Raw genomic sequence first — 21,991 nt, forward strand, 5'->3', positions numbered from 1 at the left:
ATTTTTATTTTTTTAGACATGTATCTCGTGCGCACGAGAAACTTTTTATAAAGTTGTAAAAAAAATGATAAAAATTTATATATATTTTTTGTTTGTTTTAGACGTGTATCTCGTGCGCACGAGAAACTTTTTATAAAGTTCTAAAAAAAAAATTAAAAAAATTACTAGGGAAAGTTTCTCTTGCGCACGAGATACATGTCTAAAAAATTTTAAAAAAATGTTTAAAAAAGTATAATTTTTATTTTAATTTTTTTAGACATGTATTTATAAAGTTCTAGAAAAATAATAATAAAAATGTATTTTTTTTTTGTTTGTTTGTTTTAGACATGTATCTCGTGCGCACGAGAAACTTTCTCATTCGCACGAGAAACTTTTTATAAAGTTATAAAAAAAAATTTTGTTTAAATTACTAGGGAAAGTTTACATGTCTAAAAAATAAAAAATAAATTTAAAAAGTATAATTTTTTTTTTTCTTTTAGACATGTATCTCGTGCGCACGAGAAACTTGTTATAAAGTTATATAAAAAAATAAAATAAAAAAATTACTAGGGAAAGTTTCTCTTGCACACGAGATACATGTCTAAAAAATAAAAAAAAGTATAATTTTTATTTTTATTTTTTTAGACATGTATCTCGTGCGCACTGCGATGAGGTAGCAACTTGTCCAGGGTGTACCCCGCCTTCCGCCCGATTGTAGCTGAGATAGGCTCCAGCGCCCCCCCGCGACCCCGAAGGGAATAAGCGGTAGAAAATGGATGGATGGATGGATCTCATGCGCACGAGAAACTTTTTATAAAGTTCTAAAAAAAAAAATAATAAAAATTTATAATTTTTTGTTTGTTTGTTTTAGACATGTATCTCGAGCGCACGAGAAACTATCTCATTTGCACGAGAAACTTTTTATAAAGTTATAAAAAAATAAAAAATAAATTACCAGAGAAAGTTTCTCTTGCGCACGAGATAGTTTCTTGTGCGCACGAGATACATGTCTAAAAAATTAAAAAAAGGATCATTTTTATTTTTATTTTTTTAGACATGTATCTCGTGCGCACGAGAAACTTTTTATAAAGTTGTAAAAAAAAATTAATAATTTTTTGTTTGTTTTAGACATGTACCTTGTGCGCACAAGAAAAGTTAAAGTTAAAGTACCAATGATTGTCACACACACACACTAGGTGTGGCGAGATTATTCTCTGCATTTGACCCATCCCCTTGATCACCCCCTGGGAGGTGAGGGGAGCAGTGGGCAGCAGCGGTGGCCGCGCCCGGGAATCATTTTTGGTGATTTAACCCCCAATTCCAACCCTTGATGCTGAGTGCCAAGCAGGGAGGTAATGGGTCCCATTTTTATAGTCTTTGGTATGACTCGGCCGGGATTTGAACTCACAACCTACCGATCTCAGGGCGGACACTCTAACCACTAGGCCACTGAGTAACTGATACTTAAGTAACTGAAACTTGAGTAACTGAAACTTTCTCATTCGCACGAGAAACTTTTTATAACGTTATAAAAAAAATAAAAAAAATATATATTTTTTTTTTTCACGAGAAAGTTTCTGTTGCGCACGAGATAGTTTCTTGTGTGCACGAGATACATGTCTAAAAAATAAAAAAATAAATTTTAAAAGTATAATTTTTATTTTTATTTTTTTAGACATGTATCTCGTGCGCACGAGAAACTTTTTATAAAGTTGTAAAAAAACAATAAAAAAAATAAATAATTTTTTGTTTGTTTGTTTGTTTTAGACATGTATCTCGTGCGCACGAGAAACTTTTTATAACGTTATAAAAAAATATATATTTTTTTTTTTCACGAGAAAGTTCCTCTTGCGCACGAGATACATGTCTAAAAAATAAAAAAATTAATTTTAAAAGTATAATTTTAATTTTTATTTTTTTAGACATGTATCTCGTGCGCACGAGAAACTTTTTATAAAGTTGTAAAAAAACAATAAAAAAAAATAATAATTTTTTGTTTGTTTGTTTTAGACATGTATCTCGTGCGCACAAGAAACTTTTTATAACGTTATAAAAAATTAAAAAATATATATTTTTTTTTTTTCACGAGAAAGTTCCTCTTGCGCACGAGATACATGTCTAAAAAATAAAACATTTTTAAAAAAGTATCATTTTTATTTTTGTTTTTTAGACATGTATCTCGTGCGCACGAGAAACTTTTTATAAAGTTGTAAAAAAAAATTTTTTTTTTAAAGTTTTGTTTGTTTGTTTGTTTTAGACATGTATCTCATGCGCACGAGAAACTTTCTCATTCGCACGAGAAACTTTTTATAACGTTATAAAAAAATAAAAATAATTATTTATTTTTTTTCACGAGAAAGTTTCTCTTGCGCACGAGAGTTTCTTGTGCGCACCAGATACATGTTTAAAACATTTTTTTTTTTTATTAAAGTATAATTTTTATTTTTATTTTTTTAGACATGTATCTCGTGCGCATGAGAAACTTTCTCATTCGCACGAGAAACTTTTTATAAAGTTATAAAAAATGTTTTTCAAAATTACTAGAGAAAGTTTCTCGTGCGCACGAGATACATGTCTAAAACAAACAAACACACAAAAAATTATACAATTTTTTTTTTTTTTACAACTTTATAAAAAGTTTCTCGTGCGCACGAGATACATGTCTAAAAAAATAAAAATAAAAATTGTACTTTTTTTTTTTTTTTTTTTTTAGACATGTATCTCGTGCGCACAAGAAACTTTTTATAAAGTTGTAAAAAAAAAATTAAAAAATGTTATAATTTTTAGTTTGTTTGTTTTAGACATATATCTCGTGCGCACGAGAAACTTTCTCATTCGCACGAGAAACTTTTTGTAACGTTATAAAAAATAAAAATGAAATTATTTTTTTTTTTCACGAAAAAGTTTCTCTTGCGCACGAGATAGTTTCTTGTGCGCACGAGATACATGTCTAAAAAATATTTTTTTTTTTTTAAAGTATAATTTTTTTTTAAATTTTTTTAGACATGTATCTCGTGCGCACGAGAAACTTTCTCATTCGCACGAGAAACTTTTTATAAAGTTATAAAAAAAAAATTCAAAATTACTAGAGAAAGTTTCTCGTGCGCACGAGATACATGTCTAAAAAAATACAAATAAAAATTATACTTTTTTTATATTTTTTTATTTTTTAGACATGTATCTCGTGCGCACGAGAAACTTTTTATAAAGTTCTAAAAAAAAAAATTTTTAAATTACTAGGGAAAGTTTCTCTTGCGCACGAGATACATGTCTATAAAATAAAAAAATGTTTAAAAAAGTATAATTTTTATTTTTTTAGACATGTATCTCGTGCGCACGAGAAACGTTTTATAAAGTTCTAGAAAAATAATAATAAAAATGTATAATTTTTTGTTTGTTTGTTTGTTTTAGACATGTATCTCGTGCGCACGAGAAACTTTCTCATTCGCACGAGAAACTTTTTATAAAGTTATAAAAAAAAATTGTGTTTAAATTACTAGGGAAAGTTTACATGTCTAAAAAATAAAAAATACATTTAAAAAGTATAATTTTTTTATTTTTTTAGACATGTATCTCGTGCGCACGAGAAACGTTTTATAAAGTTCTAAAAAAAAATGTATAATTTTTTTGGTTTGTTTGTTTTAGACATGTATCTCGTGCGCACGAGAAACTTGTTATAAAGTTATATAAAAAAATAAAATAAAAAAATTACTAGGGAAAGTTTCTCTTGCACACGAGATACATGTCTAAAAAATAAAAAAAAGTATAATTTTTATTTTTATTTTTTTAGACATGTATCTCGTGCGCACTGCGATGAGGTAGCAACTTGTCCAGGGTGTACCCCGCCTTCCGCCCGATTGTAGCTGAGATAGGCTCCAGCGCCCCCCCGCGACCCCGAAGGGAATAAGCGGTAGAAAATGGATGGATGGATGGATCTCGTGCGCACGAGAAACTTTTTATAAAGTTCTAAAAAAAAAAATAATAAAAATTTATAATTTTTTGTTTGTTTGTTTTAGACATGTATCTCGAGCGCACGAGAAACTATCTCATTTGCACGAGAAACTTTTTATAAAGTTATAAAAAAATAAAAAATAAATTACCAGAGAAAGTTTCTCTTGCGCACGAGATAGTTTCTTGTGCGCACGAGATACATGTCTAAAAAATTAAAAAAAGGATCATTTTTATTTTTATTTTTTTAGACATGTATCTCGTGCGCACGAGAAACTTTTTATAAAGTTGTAAAAAAAAATTAATAATTTTTTGTTTGTTTTAGACATGTACCTTGTGCGCACAAGAAAAGTTAAAGTTAAAGTACCAATGATTGTCACACACACACACTAGGTGTGGCGAGATTATTCTCTGCATTTGACCCATCCCCTTGATCACCCCCTGGGAGGTGAGGGGAGCAGTGGGCAGCAGCGGTGGCCGCGCCCGGGAATCATTTTTGGTGATTTAACCCCCAATTCCAACCCTTGATGCTGAGTGCCAAGCAGGGAGGTAATGGGTCCCATTTTTATAGTCTTTGGTATGACTCGGCCGGGATTTGAACTCACAACCTACCGATCTCAGGGCGGACACTCTAACCACTAGGCCACTGAGTAACTGATACTTAAGTAACTGAAACTTGAGTAACTGAAACTTTCTCATTCGCACGAGAAACTTTTTATAACGTTATAAAAAAAATTTAAAAAATATATATATTTTTTTTTCACGAGAAAGTTTCTGTTGCGCACGAGATAGTTTCTTGTGTGCACGAGATACATGTCTAAAAAATAAATAAATAAATTTTAAAAGTATAATTTTTATTTTTATTTTTTTAGACATGTATCTCGTGCGCACGAGAAACTTTTTATAAAGTTGTAAAAAAACAATTAAAAAAATAAATAATTTTTTGTTTGTTTGTTTGTTTTAGACATGTATCTCGTGCGCACGAGAAACTTTTTATAACGTTATAAAAAAATAAAAATAAAATTTTTTTTTTTTTTCCACGAGAAAGTTCCTCTTGCGCACGAGATACATGTCTAAAAAATAAAAAAATAAATTTTAAAAGTATAATTTTTATTTTTATTTTTTTAGACATGTATCTCGTGCGCACGAGAAACTTTTTATAAAGTTGTAAAAAAACAATAAAAAAAATAAATAATTTTTTGTTTGTTTGTTTTAGACATGTATCTCGTGCGCACAAGAAACTTTTTATAACGTTATAAAAAATTAAAAAATATATATTTTTTTTTTTTCACGAGAAAGTTCCTCTTGCGCACGAGATACATGTCTAAAAAATAAAACATTTTTAAAAAAGTATCATTTTTATTTTTGTTTTTTTAGACATGTATCTCGTGCGCACGAGAAACTTTTTATAAAGTTGTAAAAAAAATTTTTTTTTTCAAAGTTTTGTTTGTTTGTTTGTTTTAGACATGTATCTCATGCGCACGAGAAACTTTCTCATTCGCACGAGAAACTTTTTATAATGTTATAAAAAAATAAAAATAATTATTTTTTTTTTTTCACGAGAAAGTTTCTCTTGCGCACGAGAGTTTCTTGTGCGCACCAGATACATGTCTAAAACATTTTTTTTTTTTAAAGTATAATTTTTATTTTTATTTTTTTAGACATGTATCTCGTGCGCATGAGAAACTTTCTCATTCGCACGAGAAACTTTTTATAAAGTTATAAAAAATGTTTTTCAAAATTACTAGAGAAAGTTTCTCGTGCGCACGAGATACATGTCTAAAAAAATAAAAATAAAAATTTTACTTTTTTTTTTTTTTTTTTTTTTTAGACATGTATCTCGTGCGCACAAGAAACTTTTTATAAAGTTGTAAAAAAAAAATTAAAAAATGTTATAATTTTTAGTTTGTTTGTTTTAGACATATATCTCGTGCGCACGAGAAACTTTCTCATTCGCACGAGAAACTTTTTGTAACGTTATAAAAAATAAAAATGAAATTATAATTTTTTTTTTTCACGAAAAAGTTTCTCTTGCGCACGAGATAGTTTCTTGTGCGCACGAGATACATGTCTAAAAAATATTTTTTTTTTTTAAAGTATAATTTTTTTTTAAATTTTTTTAGACATGTATCTCGTGCGCACGAGAAACTTTCTCATTCGCACGAGAAACTTTTTATAAAGTTATAAAAAAAAAAATTCAAAATTACTAGAGAAAGTTTCTTGTGCGCACGAGATACATGTCTAAAAAATATTTTTTTTTTTTTAAAGTGTAATTTTTTTTAAATTTTTTTAGACATGTATCTCGTGCGCACGAGAAACTTTCTCATTCGCACGAGAAACTTTTTATAAAGTTATAAAAAAAAAATTAAAAATTACTAGAGAAAGTTTCTCGTGCGCACGAGATACATGTCTAAAACAAACAAACAAAAAATTATAAAAAAATTTTTTTTTTTACAACTTTATAAAAAGTTTCTCGTGCGCACGAGATACATGTCTAAAAAAATACAAATAAAAATTATACTTTTTTTATATTTTTTTATTTTTTAGACATATATCTTGTGCGCACAAGAAACTTTTTATAAAGTTGTAAAAAAAATAAAAAAATGTTATAATTTTTAGTTTGTTTTAGACATGTATCTCGTGCGCACGAGAAACTTTCTCATTCGCACGAGAAACTTTTTGTAACGTTATAAAAAATAAAAATGAAATTATTATTTTTTTTTTCCACGAGAAAGTTTCTCTTGCGCTCGAGATAGTTTCTGGTGCGCACGAGATACATGTCTAAAAAATTTTTTTTTTTTTTTAAAGTATAATTTAAAAAAAAAAATTTTTAGAGATGTATCTCGTGCGCACGAGAAACTTTCTCATTCGCACGAGAAACTTTTTATAAAGTTATAAAAAAAAAAAATTTTAATTACTAGAGAAAGTTTCTCGTGCGCACGAGATACATGTCTAAAACAAACAAACAAAAAATTATAAAAAATCTTTTTTTTTTTACAACTTTATAAAAAGTTTCTCGTGCGCACGAGATACTTGTCTAAAAAAATAAAAATAAAAATTATACTTTAAAAAAAATAAAAAAAATTTAGACATGTATCTCGTGCGCACAAGAAACTTTTTATAAAGTTGTAAAAAAAATTTAAAAATGTTATAATTTTTAGTTTGTTTGTTTTAGACATGTATCTCGTGCGCACGAGAAACTTTCTCATTCGCACGAGAAACTTTTTATAACGTTATAAAAAAATAAAAATAATTTTTTTTTTTTTTTTCACGAGAAAGTTTCTCTTGCGCACGAGAGTTTCTTGTGCGCACCAGATACATGTCTAAAACATTTTTTTTTTTTTTTAAAGTATAATTTTTATTTTTATTTTTTTAGACATGTATCTCGTGCGCACGAGAAACTTTCTCATTCGCACGAGAAACTTTTTATAAAGTTATAAAAAATGTTTTTCAAAATTACTAGAGAAAGTTTCTCGTGCGCACGAGATACATGTCTAAAACAAACAAACTTTTTGTAACGTTATAAAAAATAAAAATGAAATTATTATTTTTTTTTTTCACGAGAAAGTTTCTCTTGCGCACGAGATACATGTCTACAATTTTTTTTTTTTTTTTTAAAGTATAATTTTTATTTTTATTTTTTTAGACATGTATCTCGTGCGCACGAGAAAGTTTCCATGAAATGCTCAGTCATTTACAAACAAGGATGGGGCGAGGGTCACCACTTTGTCAACAAATGCGTGAGCAAATTGTTGAACAGTTTAAGAAAAACCTTTCTCAACCAGCTATTGCAAAGAATTTTGGGATTTCACCGTCTACGGTCCGTAATATCATCAAAGGGTTCAGAGAATCTGGAGAAATCACTGCACGTAAGCAGCTAAGCCCGTGACCTTCGATCCCTCAGGCTGTACTGCATCAACAAGCGACATCAGTGTGTAAAGGATATCACCACATGGGCTCAGGAACACTTCAGAAACCCACTGTCAGTAACTACAGTTGGTCGCTACATCTGTAAGTGCAAGTTAAAACTCTCCTATGCAAGGCGAAAACTGTTTATCAACAACACCCAGAAACGCCGTTGGCTTCGCTGGGCCTGAGCTCATCTAAGATGGACTGATACAAAGTGGAAAAGTGTTCTGTGGTCTGACGAGTCCACATTTCAAATTGTTTTTGGAAACTGTGGACGTCGAAGAGGAAAAGAACTATCCGGATTGTTATAGGCGCAAAGTGTAAAAGCCAGCATGTGTGATGGTATGGGGGTGTATTAGTGCCCAAGACATGGGTAACTTACACATCTGTGAAGGCGCCATTAATGCTGAAAGGTACATACAGGTTTTGGAGCAACATATGTTGCCATTTACATCTAACACAATTTCCCAACTCATATGGAAACGGGTTTGTATATATATATATATATATATATATATATATATATATATATATATATATAGTGTGTCTGCTGAGTGTACCAAGTAACTTACTGCACAGGCGTTGTCAGAGTTGCATCCTCGTGCAACACTAATCAGCTGCTCCAATTTGTGAGATTCTACTGTTGTCTTTATGGAGTAAAACTGCAAGCGTTTGCTGTTAATCCTAAGATCTTGAACGCAGCCCTTGAAATATCCTCCAAAAGTCGCAGAGGCCCTGGAGTCTGCTAGTCCACCCACGAAGACCTGATCCCCGTGACCGGACCAAATGGGCCTTATGGGTACGGTCCCTTGGCTCTGGGCAGACTGGATCAACGTTGCCTCCAGTCCATCCAGCTTCACGGTCACCAGATGAAAATGGGCGTCGCTGACCACGCTTTGGCCGACCAGAGTCTCAAAGTTGTTGACTTGAACTTTGACCCTGCCCTGCTCCAGCCACAGGCGGAGGTACTGACCGGTGCTGTTGGCCAAGACCAGGAGTAGACCGCTGGCTTGCCTGGTCCGAATAAACATGGATACGGTCAAAGTGTCACCTGGATCATCTTCTAAGGAAAAGATGGCATAGCTGTCCAGGTCTTTGCTCCCGAACCTCGCGGTCACATATTCTGTGGAAGTAAAAAAACAAAGTAGATCTTAGATGCACATGGCGTGATTCGGTAAGACTCCTTAATTTAGTCCAGGTAAGCTAATGGAACTCACATTTTGCAAATCTTTAGCCCAGGGTGTTCCCTAAAGGGATCCTCATTGCACGTGTGTACTATTTCTACCTTTAAGCCCCCTTTCAAGTCTGCTGACTAACACGAGTGAGTCGAGACTTCACTTATCTGAAATTTCCAAAGTCATTCCTCAAACACTACCGTATTTTTCGGAGTATAAGTCGCACCGGAGTATAAGTCGCACCTGCCGAAAATGCATAATAAAGAAGAAAAAAAACATATATAACTGCGACTTATAGTCCGAAAAACACGGTAATCTTCTTGGGTTACAATGACATTTGCACTCATTAATGGAGCCTAGACCGGGGGTCTGCAACCTGCGGCTCTAGTCTTTAGCCCCGCCTTAGTGGCTCCCTGGAACTTTTTTTAAAATGTATGAAAAGAGAAAAATCCATCCATCCATCTTCGTCCGCTTAAGCCCAGATTTCCCTCTCTCCAACCACTTCGTCCAGCTCCTCCCGGGGGATCCCGAGGCGTTCCCAGGCCAGCCGGGAGACATAGTCTTCCCAACGTGTCCTGGGTCTCCTACCAGTCGGACGTGCCCGAAACACCTCCCTAGGGAGGCGTTCGGGTGGCATCCTGACCAGATGCCCGAACCACCTCATCTGGCTCCTCTCGATGTGGAGGAGCAGCGGCTTTACTTTGAGCTCCCCCCGAATGACAGAGCTTCTCACCCTATCTCTAAGGGAGAGCCCCGCCACCCGGCGGAGGAAACTCATTTCGGCCGCTTGTACCCGTGATCTTGTCCTTTCGGTCATGACCCAAAGCTCATGACCATAGGTGAGGATGGGAACGTAGATCGACCGGTAAATCGAGAGCTTTGCCTTCTGGCTCAGCTCCTTCTTCACCACAACGGATCGATACAGCGTCCGCATTACTGAAGACGCCACACCGATCCGCCTGTCGATCTCACGATCCACTCTTCCCTCACTCGTGAACAAGACTCCGAGGTACTTGAACTCCTCCACTTGGGGCAAGATCTCCTCCCCAACCCGGAGATGGCACTCCACCCTTTTCCGGGCGAGAACCATGGACTCGGACTTGGAGGCGTTCGGGTGGCATCCTGACCAGATGCCCGAACCACCTCATCTGGCTCCTCTCCATGTGGAGGAGCAGCGGCTTTACTTTGAGCTCCCCCCGGATGACAGAGCTTCTCACCCTATCTCTAAGGGAGAGCCCCGCCACCCGGCGGAGGAAACTCATTTCGGCCGCTTGTACCCGTGATCTTGTCCTTTTGGTCATGACCCAAAGCTCATGACCATAGGTGAGGATGGGAACGTAGATCGACCGCTAAATCGAGAGCTTTGCCTTCTGGCTCAGCTCCTTCTTCACCACAACGGATCGATACAGCGTCCGCATTACTGAAGACGCCGCACCGATCCGCCTGTCGATCTCACGCTCCACTCTTCCCTCACTCGTGAACAAGACTCCGAGGTACTTGAACTCCTCCACTTGGGGCAAGATCTGCTCCCCAACCCGGAGATGGCACTCCACCCTTTTCCGGGCGAGAACCATGGACTCGGACTTGGAGGCGTTCGGGTGGCATCCTGACCAGATGCCCGAACCACCTCATCTGGCTCCTCTCGATGTGGAGGAGCAGGGGCTTTACTTTGAGCTCCCCTCGGATGACAGAGCTTCTCACCCTATCTCTAAGGGAGAGCCCCGCCACCCGGCGGAGGAAACTCATTTCGGCCGCTTGTACCCGTGATCTTGTCCTTTTGGTCATGACCCAAAGCTCATGACCATAGGTGAGGATGGGAACGTAGATCGACCGGTAAATCGAGAGCTTTGCCTTCTGGCTCAGCTCCTTCTTCACCACGACGGATCGATACAGCGTCCGCATTACTGAAGACGCCGCACCGATCCGCCTGTCGATCTCACGATCCACTCTTCCCTCACTCGTGAACAAGACTCCGAGGTACTTGAACTCCTCCACTTGGGGCAGGATCTCCTCCCCGACCCGAAGATGGCACTCCACCCTTTTCCGGGCGAGAACCATGGACTCGGACTTGGAGGCGTTCGGGTGGCATCCTGACCAGATGCCCGAACCACCTCATCTGGCTCCTCTCGATGGGGAGGAGCAGCGGCTTTACTTTGAGCTCCCCCCGGATGACAGAGCTTCTCACCCTATCTCTAAGGGAGAGCTCCGCCACCCGGCGGAGGAAACTCATTTCGGCCGCTTGTACCCGTGATCTTGTCCTTTCGGTCATGACCCAAAGCTCATGACCATAGGTGAGGATGGGAACGTAGATCGACCGGTAAATTGAGAGCTTTGCCTTCTGGCTCAGCTCCTTCTTCACCACGACGGATCGATACAGCGTCCGCATTACTGAAGACGCCGCATCGATCCGCCTGTCGATCTCACGATTCACTCTTCCCTCACTCGTGAACAAGACTCCGAGGTACTTGAACTCCTCCACTTGGGGTAAGATTTCCTCCCCAACCCGGAGATGGCACTCCACCCTTTTCCGGACGAGAACCATGGACTCGGATTTGGAGGTGCTGATTCCCATCCCAGTCGCTTCACACTCGGCTGCGAACCGATCCAGTGAGAGCTGAAGATCCTGGCCAGATGAAGCCATCAGGACCACATCATCTGCAAAAAGCAGAGACCAAATCCTGCAGCCACCAAACCAGATCCCCTCAACGCCTTGACTGCGCCTAGAAATTCTGTCCATAAAAGTTATGAACAGAATCGGTGACAAAGGGCAGCCTTGGCGGAGTCCAACCCTCACTGGAAACGGGTCCGACTTACTGCCGGCAATGCGGACCAAGCTCTGGCACTGATCATACAGGGAGCGAACTGCCACAATCAGACAGTCCGATACCTCATACTCTCTGAGCACTCCCCACAGGACTTCCCGGGGTACACGGTCGAATGCCTTCTCCAAGTCCACAAAACACATGTAGACTGGTTGAGCAAACTCCCATGCACCCTCAAGGACCCTGCCGAGAGTATAGAGCTGGTCCACAGTTCCACGACCAGGACGAAAACCACACTGTTCCTCCTCAATCCGAGGTTCGACTATCCGGCGTAGCCTCCTCTCCAGTACACCTGAATAGACCTTACCGGGAAGGCTGAGGAGTGTGATCCCACGATAGTTGGAACACACCCTCCGGTTCCCCTTCTTAAAGAGAGGAACCACCACCCCGGTCCGCCAATCCAGAGGTACCGCCCCCGATGTCCACGCGATGTGTTTCTGTTTTAATTCTGTTTCTGTCGGAGGACAACATGACACAAACCTCCTTAATTGTTGGAAATTCCCACTGTTTATACTAAACATCCTGCTAATTTTGCCGGTCCTTGAACACAGCGTAGTTTGTTGACACGTGTAACTTTCTTCAACGATGCCAGAGAAAGACGTGTTTTATGCCACTCCTTTGTCTCATTTTGTCCACCAAATGTTTTATGCTGTGCGTGAATGCACAAAGGTGAGCTTTGTTGATGTTATTGACTTGTGTGGAGTGCTTTTTGCATACTTGCCAACCCTCCCGAATTTTCCGGGAGGGTTGGCCTCTCCCGAAAACCTCCCGGGACAAATATTCTCCCGAAAATCTCCCGATTTTCAGCCAGAGCTGGAAGCCACGCCCCCTCCAGCTCCATGCGGACCTGAGTGAGGACAGCCTTTTTTCATGACGGGAGGACAACAGGGTGACAAGAACTAAATCATCCAGACTAGAGATAAATTGTATTATTATGTTTATCTTACCTAAAAATAAATATATTTATTAATTAAAAAAAAAAAAAACTAAATACATGTTTACTATATTTTGCTAAAAACATCAAAATTAATTGTATTTTTATTTGTATTTTTTTTCCTGACTCCTTATTACATCCAGCCATAGAATTATACATTAAAATAAACATATTTCAAATAATTGATTTTAAATTATCATAATAATTCATTTAAAATGACCATATTTAATGATTAAAATAATTGCTTGTTTATCAACAACTTTAGCATTTTATTCATTACATTTTGAAACTCTCAGAAGCCAAGTTATGTTATATTCCTTAATATTTATTGATGCAAGTTTGAAGTATCAATTATCTAAACACTGTTTTGTTTGCATATTTTCAGGATGTAGATATCTATCTATCTATATATATATATATATATATATATATATATATATATGTGTGTGTGTGTATGCAATACTTGACTTGGTGAATTCTAGCTGTCAATATACTCCTCCCCTCTTAACCACGCCCCCAACCACGCCCCGCCCTACCCCAAATTGCGATCTAATCAAAAAACCAAACCCCAAAACTCAAAATTGCACTCGAGCGCCCCCTCGGAAGAAAACACATACAAAACTGCCTGTAACTCCCAGTAGGAATGTCGTAGAGACATGAAACAAATACCTCTATGTAGGTCTCACTTAGACCTGTATTTCATACACTGACAACCCCCAGCAAAAATGAACAGGAAGTTTGCAATTCCCCCTTCAAAACAAAAGTTGTGTAAAAACAGTCACCTTTTTTCAAACATTATCTCCTCTGAGCGCGTTTGTCGTGTCGGCTTCAAATTAGCACAGGAGAGAGATTGAACCCTTCTGATTAAAAGTTAATGAAAGAGTTTTAATTACTGCTCCGGTTTGGACAAAGTGGAAAAGTGTTCTGTGGTCTGACGAGTCCACATTTCAAATTGTTTTTGGAAACTGTGGACATCGTGTCCTCCGGACCAAAGAGGAAAAGAACCATCCGGATTGTTATAGGCGCAAAGTTGAAAAGCCAGCATCTGTGATGGTATGGGGGTGTATTAGTGCCCAAGACATGGGTAACTTACACATCTGTGAAGGCACCATTAATGCTGAAAGGTACATACAGCTTTTGGAGCAACATATGTTGCCATCCAAGCAACGTTACCATGGACACCCCTACCTTATTTCAGCAAGACAATGCCAAGCCACGTGTTACATCGACGTGGCTTCATAGTAAAAGAGTGCGGGTACTAGACTGGCCTGCCTGTAGTCCAGACATGTCTCCCATTGAAAATGTGTGGCGCATTATGAAGCCTAAAATAGCACAACGGAGACCCCCGGACTGTTGAACAACTTAAGCTGTACATCAAGCAAGAATGGGAAAGAATTCCACCTGAGAAGCTTTAAAAAATGTGTCTTCTCAGTTCCCAAACGTTTACTGAGTGTTGTTAAAAGGAAAGGCCATGTAACACAGTGGTGAACATGCCCTTTTCCAACTACTTTGGCACGTGTTGCAGCCATGAAATTCTAAGTTAATTATTATTTGCAAAAAAGTTTTTGAGTTTGAACATCAAATATGTTGTCTTTGTAGTGCATTCAATTGAATATGGGTTGAAAAGGATTTGCAAATCATTGTATTCCGTTTATATTTACATCTAACACAATTTCCCAACTCATATGGAAACGGGGTTTGTAATATTCTTCCATAAAAGTAGTTGGCATGCATCGGATAGCTAATTGCTTTGTAGCCCATAGGGATGTCCCGATCCAGGTTTTTGCACTTCCGATCCGATACCGATATTGTTTTTGCATTTCCGATCCGATACCGATACTGACCGATACCGATACTGACCGATAATGGCCTATCCGAGCATGTATTAAAGTTTAAAGTTATTTAGCCTACTTAGTTGTCAGAATCATGTTGAAAAGGGTTTTAGTACTCTTGATAACAACTAGCCAGCTGAATTAGGGGAGTTTGAATAATACACAATGGTTGGTAACAAGAAACTGACCTGTTTATTCAAGGATAAACACAAAATAGACAAAATTATACATGACAAACAGAAATGGCATCATTGAACTAGGGCTGGGCGATATGGCCTTTTTTTAATATTGCGATATTTTAAGGCCATATTGCGATACATGATATATAGCTCCATATTTTGCTTTAGCCTTGAATGAACACTTGATGCATATAATCACAGCAGTATGATGATTCTATGTGTTTTGATTGATTGATTGAGACTTTTATTAGTAGGTTGCACAGTGAAGTAAGTACATATTCCGTACAATTGACCACTAAATGGTAACACCCCAATAACAACTTGTTTAAGTCGGGGTCCACTTAAATTGATTCATGATACAGATATATACTATCAGATATATACTATCATCATAATACAGTCATCACACAAGATAATCACATTGAATTATTTACATTATTTATAATCCAGGGTGTGGAGGGGGGCGCCGGATGTAAGTGTCAAAAAGACAGCCAAAAGAGTTTGATATGAGAATAAATCTAAAGTTAAAATATAGGGTAGAAATGCACCCATTTGCAGGAAATGTAGTCTTGATTTTCAAAATGTTCTTTCAAGGCTTGCATGTCTACATTAAAACATTCTTCTTCATACTGCATTAATATATGCTACTTTTAAACTTTCATGCAGAGAAGGAAATCACAACTAAAAAAATCACTAATTTTTTCATACGGTGTTGATGTGGAAATTTTTGCCTCGGCATTTTGATGGTGTGGGCATGTGGCACCGAATGGAGATAAGCGTCTCGACAGACGTCACAATATTTGAACAATGATGACGAAAACTGTTGTGTCTGTCGTGTCCGTGTTTCGAAAATTGTTATGCGCTTATTTTTTTTATTTGATTTTGTGCGTGGCATAGATTTGCTATGCGCAAGGACGCTTAAACAGTGCGCAATTGCACAAGCGAGCACCTTAGAGGGAGCGTTGCTCACACGGCTGCGCTAGCATCACAGCTAACGTTAGCCACGCTGCTACCTCTCTGCTCGGGGAGGACGTATACGTATGTGACGTATGTCGTGACAGTATGTGACGTGTGTAAGAAGGTGCGCTTGCTGTCTGTGAGAGGGAGACACAGGAAAGAGTGAGAAGAGCCTGTCGTGTAATGCCAGCAGCTAAAAGCAACTGTGTGAGAATTGTGGATGTGTTGAAGGTGTGCTGGAAAATGCGGAACGGAAATTACGAAGCAGCAGAAAAGTGGAATGTATTATTTAAATCGGTGCGTAGGAAAACACGAACCGGAGTTTTTTTTAAACTGGATCTGGATCGGCATTTTCCCATGCTTTGCCGATACGCAATTTTTGGCAAATATCGGCAGCCGATCCGATCCAAATATCGGATCGGGACATCCCTAGTAGCCCATCTTTCAGACAGGAGAATTAGTGATGCATTTATGGTTATGGTTTGAAATTATATTGAACAACGGCATCAGGTATTTGATGACAACAACTTTTTACTGTCAATATAAGATACCGAGTTTCATTTTGTAACGTTTTCTTCTCGTGGTGTGCTTTGGGATTTTTACAAATCAAAAATGTTGAAGAACACTATTCTAGCATATTTAATTTTTCCAGTATTGTATGAGGTGGCGACTTGTCCAGGGTGTACCCCGCCTTCCGCCCGATTGTAGCTGAGATAGGCTCCAGCGCCCCCCGCAACCCCAAAGGGAATAAGCGGTATAAAATGGATGGATGGACAGTATTGTCTCATACTGTAATAGAAATGGTTGGTATTTAGCCACCAGGAAATGCATGAACCAACTGAATGATTGTGGTCATTCTTACCCTCTGCACAGTTGTAGCCCTCATAAGGTCTACGGCACTCGCACTCGTAACTCCTCCATCCCTGGCTCACACAGCGCCCCCGGTTCTGGCAGGGGCTGTCGTCGCATTTGTCCCGATCATTGCACCCCGCGGTGACATTCACCTGGCTGTCAGAACCTATCGGCGATGCAACCGGCACCACCAGGTGGGACTCCACAAACACATCTCTGAAGCAGCCCGCAAAGGCGTGTGAGGGTTCCGGTCTGTGTGCTCCGATGAAGAGGCTTTGACGGACCGTCCCGGGCAGGGGGAGAGCAGATGCGGGCTCCAGAACTTGGACCTCAGCGCTGGTGTCCCTGGTGCAGTTTCCCTCTGTACAGAGGAGCCTGATAAAGCTGACCACGCCGCCAAGTGCCGCCTCCACCGTGTGCCATTCGTTGTTGGAAATATACGCCGGCAACTCCTGAACCAGGGTGCTGGATCCTTGATCTCTGAGGCTGCGGAGGCTAAGATGTCCATCCAGTAGCTCAACGCTGAGGAGCAGGTCGGCCACCCTGCGCTGCAGAAGGGTACCGACAGGTCTTTCCGTCCGAAAGCTGAGTGTGACGTTTAGAGGGGATACCGGGTCTACAAATTGAGTCTCTATATACATGTAACCTTGGCTCTCAAAGGAAAACACAGTGGAGGTCTGGCATTTGGACCCCACAAAGCCAGGAAAGCATATGCATGTGTAAGTGTGTTCTCCTTTGACAAGAGCCGGGGAGCACAATCCACCACTTTGACACTGGTTGTCATCGCAGCCCCGAAGTGCAACATTGCACGGCTTCTGTTCACAACCACTGTCCGAGACAATCCCTAGAAACGCGAGAAGAATGCACAATTTGAAACAAAGCAAGATTCTTTCATGTATCCAAATACAATACAATAATAACTGGGAATATGACTCTACCTTCAAAAAGCCGCCATAAAATCCAAACATGCACGGCGAATTTCAACATTGTCCTTTGTCAAGTCCTCCGAAATGATTAGATATTGGCAAATCTCTTCATTGCGCATCGAGCATGAGGGACTCTGGTGTTATGCACCTCCATCTTCAGCTCTGCTCAAGACACGCTCACGGACACGCTTGTGTTGTCACAAGCCAAGATTGGAGGGATTAAGCTAATGCACTTATCGTGTCTTACACTTTAAAGGGGAACATTATCGGAAGCTCAGAAGGGTTAAAACCATTAAAAATCAGTTCCCAGTGGCTTATTTTATTTTTCGAAGTTTTTTTCAAAATTTTACCCATCACGCAATATCCCTAAAAAAAGCTTCAAAGCAGGCCCGGCCCTAACCAATCTGGCGCCCTAGGCAAGATTTTAGGTGGCGCCCCCCCACATCGTCAGTGAAGTGTATATACTCACAAGAAACCGAATAGCTTTGTCTTTGACCTTTTTTTTTACTTACAACTATACCTAATATATAAAGGGGTGGAAAAGTGACTATTACCTGCAGGGCAAACATTAGCTAACCAGAAGGCAATAACAATGTAAACAAAAAACATCTGCTTAAAAGATCTAATACAAATGTCCCTGAGGAATGTAAGGTGGGAGTACTGTAATTACCTAACGTTACATTATTATTTTCCATAACAATTTAGCCCCCTCCACAATATTAACCCGACGTTAAAACAGAACTAGCTATTTATTGATTAGCAATTGCCGAATCATGTAACATTAGCTTAATGCTAAAAAGCCAGGTTACTATCACATTCTGTAACAGACAAATAATTTCATGTAGGCTAACGTTACCTACCTGCTACCTCTGTCTTTTCTCGTTTCTACTCCTCTTCTTTTCTCTTTTTTCTTCCTTGGGCACCTGACAGTTTTGGCCGTTTTGACATCTTGTGTTGAATTTTTTGATGTGGTGACGTCCAAAAAGAGTCATGATACGGGAAGGGAGGGGGCACACCGTGCGCGGGAGGGGGGGGGGGGGTCGTAATGTTGTAACAAATAATATTTCTATTAAATAGGCTTTACTTTGCATTTTAATTAACGTGGGATTATTTTTTGTATTTAGAAATAATAGTACCAACTTTTTTTTTTTTTTTTTTTCCTCCAACATTTGTGGCACTGGCGTGGCGCCCCCTGATGGACGGCGCCCTTAGCATTTGCCTATACGGCCTATGCCACGGACCGGCCCTGCTTCAAAGTGCCTGATTTTAACCACCCGTCCATTTTCCTGTGACGTCACATAGTGAAGCCAATACAAACAAACATGGCGGAAAGAACAGCAAGCTATAGCGACATTAGCTCGGATTCAGACTCGGATTTCAGCGGCTTAAGCGATTCAACAGATTATGCATGTATTGAAACGGATGGTTGTAGTGTGGAGGAAGGTAGCAAAAACGAAATTGAAGAAGAAACTGAGCCATATCTGTTTGAACTGTATGCAAGCGAAACCAACGAAAACGACACGGGAGAAAGCGAGGACGAATTCGGCGATCGCCTTCTAACCAACGATCGGTATGTGTTTGTTTGGCATTAAAGGAAACTAACAACTATGAACTAGGTTTACAGCATATGAAATACATTTGGCAACAACATGCACTTTGAGACTGCAGGCAGCCCAGTTTTCATCAATTAATATATTCTGTAGACATACCCTCATCCGCTCTCTTTTCCTGAAAGCTGATCTGTCCAGTTTTGGAGTGGCTATAGCGACATTAGCTCGGATTCAGACTCGGATTTCAGCGGCTTAAGCGATTCAACAGATTACGCATGTATTGAAACGGATGGTTGTAGTGTGGAGGCAGGTAGCGAAAACGAAATTGAAGAAGAAACTGAAGCCATATCGGTTTGAACCGTATGCAAGCGAAACCGACGAAAACGACACGACAGCCAGCGACACGGGAGAAAGCGAGGACGAATTCGGCGATCGCCTTCTAACCAACGATTGGTATGTGTTTGTTTGGCATTAAAGGAAACTAACAACTATGAACTAGGTTTACAGCATATGAAATACATTTGGCAACAACATGCACTTTGAGAGTGCAGACAGCCCAATTTTCATCAATTAATGTATTCTGTAGACATACCCTCATCCGCTCCCTTTTCCTGAAAGCTGATCCGTCCAGTTTTGGAGTCGCTATAGCGACATTAGCTCGGATTCAGACTCGGATTTCAGCGGTTTAAGCGATTCAACAGATTACGCATGTATTGAAACGAATGGCTGTAGTGTGGAGGCAGGTAGCGAAAACGAAATTGAAGAAGAAACTGAAGCTATTGAGCCATATCGGTTTGAACCGTATGCAAGCGAAACCGACGAAAACGACACGGGAGAAAGCGAGGACGAATTCGGCGATCGCCTTCTAACCAACGATTGGTATGTGTTTGTTTGGCATTAAAGGAAACTAACAACTATGAACTAGGTTTACAGCATATGAAATACATTTGGCAACAACATGCACTTTGAGAGTGCAGACAGCCCAGTTTTCATCAATTAATATATTCTGTAGACATACCCTCATCCGCTCTTTTTTCCTGAAAGCTGATCCGTCCAGTTTTGGAGTCGCTATAGCGACATTAGCTCGGATTCAGACTCGGATTTCAGCGGTTTAAGCGATTCAACAGATTACGCATGTATTGAAACGGATGGTTGTAGTGTGGAGGCAGGTAGCGAAAACGAAATTGAAGAAGAAACTGAAGCTATTGAGCCATATCGGTTTGAACCGTATGCAAGCGAAATCGGCGAAAACGACACGACAGCCAGCGACACGGGAGAAAGCGAGGACGAATTCGGCGATCGCCTTCTAACCAACGATTGGTATGTGTTTGTTTGGCATTAAAGGAAACTAACAACTATGAACTAGGTTTACAGCATATGAAATACATTTGACAACAACATGCACTTTGAGAGTGCAGACAGCCTAATTTTCATCAATTAATATATTCTGTAGACATACCCTCATCCGCTGTCTTTTCCTGAAAGCTGATCTGTCCAGTTTTGGAGTCGCTATAGCGACATTAGCTCGGATTCATACTCGGATTTCAGCGGCTTAAGCGATTCAACAGATTATGCATGTATTGAAACGGATGGTTGTAGTGTGGAGGCAGGTAGCGAAAACGAAATTGAAGAAGAAACTGAAGCCATATCGGTTTGAACCGTATGCAAGCGAAACCGACGAAAACGACACGACAGCCAGCGACACGGGAGAAAGCGAGGACGAATTCGGCGATCGCCTTCTAACCAACGATTGGTATGTGTTTGTTTGGCATTAAAGGAAACTAACAACTATGAACTAGGTTTACAGCATATGAAATACATTTGGCAACAACATGCACTTTGAGAGTGCAGACAGCCCAGTTTTCATTAATTAATATATTCTGTAGACATACCCTCATCCGCTCTCTTTTCCTGAAAGCTGATCTGTCCAGTTTTGGAGTTGATGTCAGCAGGCCAGGGAAGCTCGGGTCGATATTCTTCTCTTGATCATCTTCGGTGGCATAAGGGACGGTGTGAGCCAAGACATCCAGGGGGTTCATCTCTTTGCTTGCCGTGCTACCGAGGTCCTTTGTCCCTGAATACCTCACACACTCCGGCAGATTCAATGGGGGTCTGGCGGCAGATTTCTTTGACTTTATCGTTGGAAATGCATCTGCTTTGAGTGTCGCAGGATATCCACACATTCTTGCCATCTCTGTCGTAGCATAGCTTTCGTCGGTAAAGTGTGCGGAACAAACGTCCAATTTCTTGCCACTTTCGCATCTTTGGGCCACTGGTGCAACTTGAATCCGTCCCTGTTCGTGTTGTTACACCCTCCGACAACACACCGACGAGGCATGATGTCTCCAAGGTACGGAAAACAGTCGAAAAAATGGAAAATAACAGCTGATTTGACTCGGTGTTTGAGAAAATGGCGGATTGCTTCCCGATGTAACGTCACGTTGTGACGACATCGCTCCGAGAGCGAATAATAGACAGGCGTTTAATTCGCCAAAATTCACCCATTTAGAGTTCGGAAATCGGTTAAAAAAATATATGGTCTTTTTTCTGCAACATCAAGGTATATATTGACGTTTACATAGGTCTGGTGATAATGTTCCCCTTTAATGGTATTGGCGAGTGGACAACTCCAGCCAGGGAGATCATTTTTGTAACTTTCTCCACAGAAAAATCAGAGGAAGAAGTTTCGTAGTAATGTAATTCAGCTCAGAAAACAAAAACAAAAAAAACCCTCCACATATTAAGTCCCCTTATTTAACCATATTGCCAAAAGTACAAACCCCGTTTCCATATGAGTTGGGAAATTGTGTTAGATGTAAATATAAACGGAATACAATGATTTGCAAATCATTTTCAACCCATATTCAATTGAATGCACTACAAAGACAACATATTTGATGTTCAAACTCATAAACTTCTTTTTTTTGT

General features: G+C 39.3%; 1 protein-coding gene across 1 annotated transcript in view; it reads right to left on the minus strand.

Moving 5' to 3' along the window:
- The window catches only part of LOC133575809 (protein crumbs homolog 1-like), a 51,491-nt gene extending 33,822 nt beyond the window's left edge, over positions 1 to 17,669 (minus strand). Inside the window, exons 1-3 of the mRNA XM_061928663.2 lie at positions 17,526 to 17,669; positions 16,598 to 17,431; positions 8,409 to 8,959 (exon numbers count right to left, since the gene is read on the minus strand). Of these exons, the coding sequence (XP_061784647.1) occupies positions 8,409 to 8,959; positions 16,598 to 17,431; positions 17,526 to 17,574 (1,434 nt within the window). The 5' untranslated portion in view covers positions 17,575 to 17,669. The remainder of the gene's footprint in view (positions 1 to 8,408; positions 8,960 to 16,597; positions 17,432 to 17,525) is intronic.
- Positions 17,670 to 21,991: the final 4,322 nt, after the last annotated feature.

This window comes from Nerophis lumbriciformis, linkage group LG33 (assembly GCF_033978685.3).
Source record: "Nerophis lumbriciformis linkage group LG33, RoL_Nlum_v2.1, whole genome shotgun sequence".
Classification (NCBI taxonomy): domain Eukaryota; kingdom Metazoa; phylum Chordata; class Actinopteri; order Syngnathiformes; family Syngnathidae; genus Nerophis; species Nerophis lumbriciformis.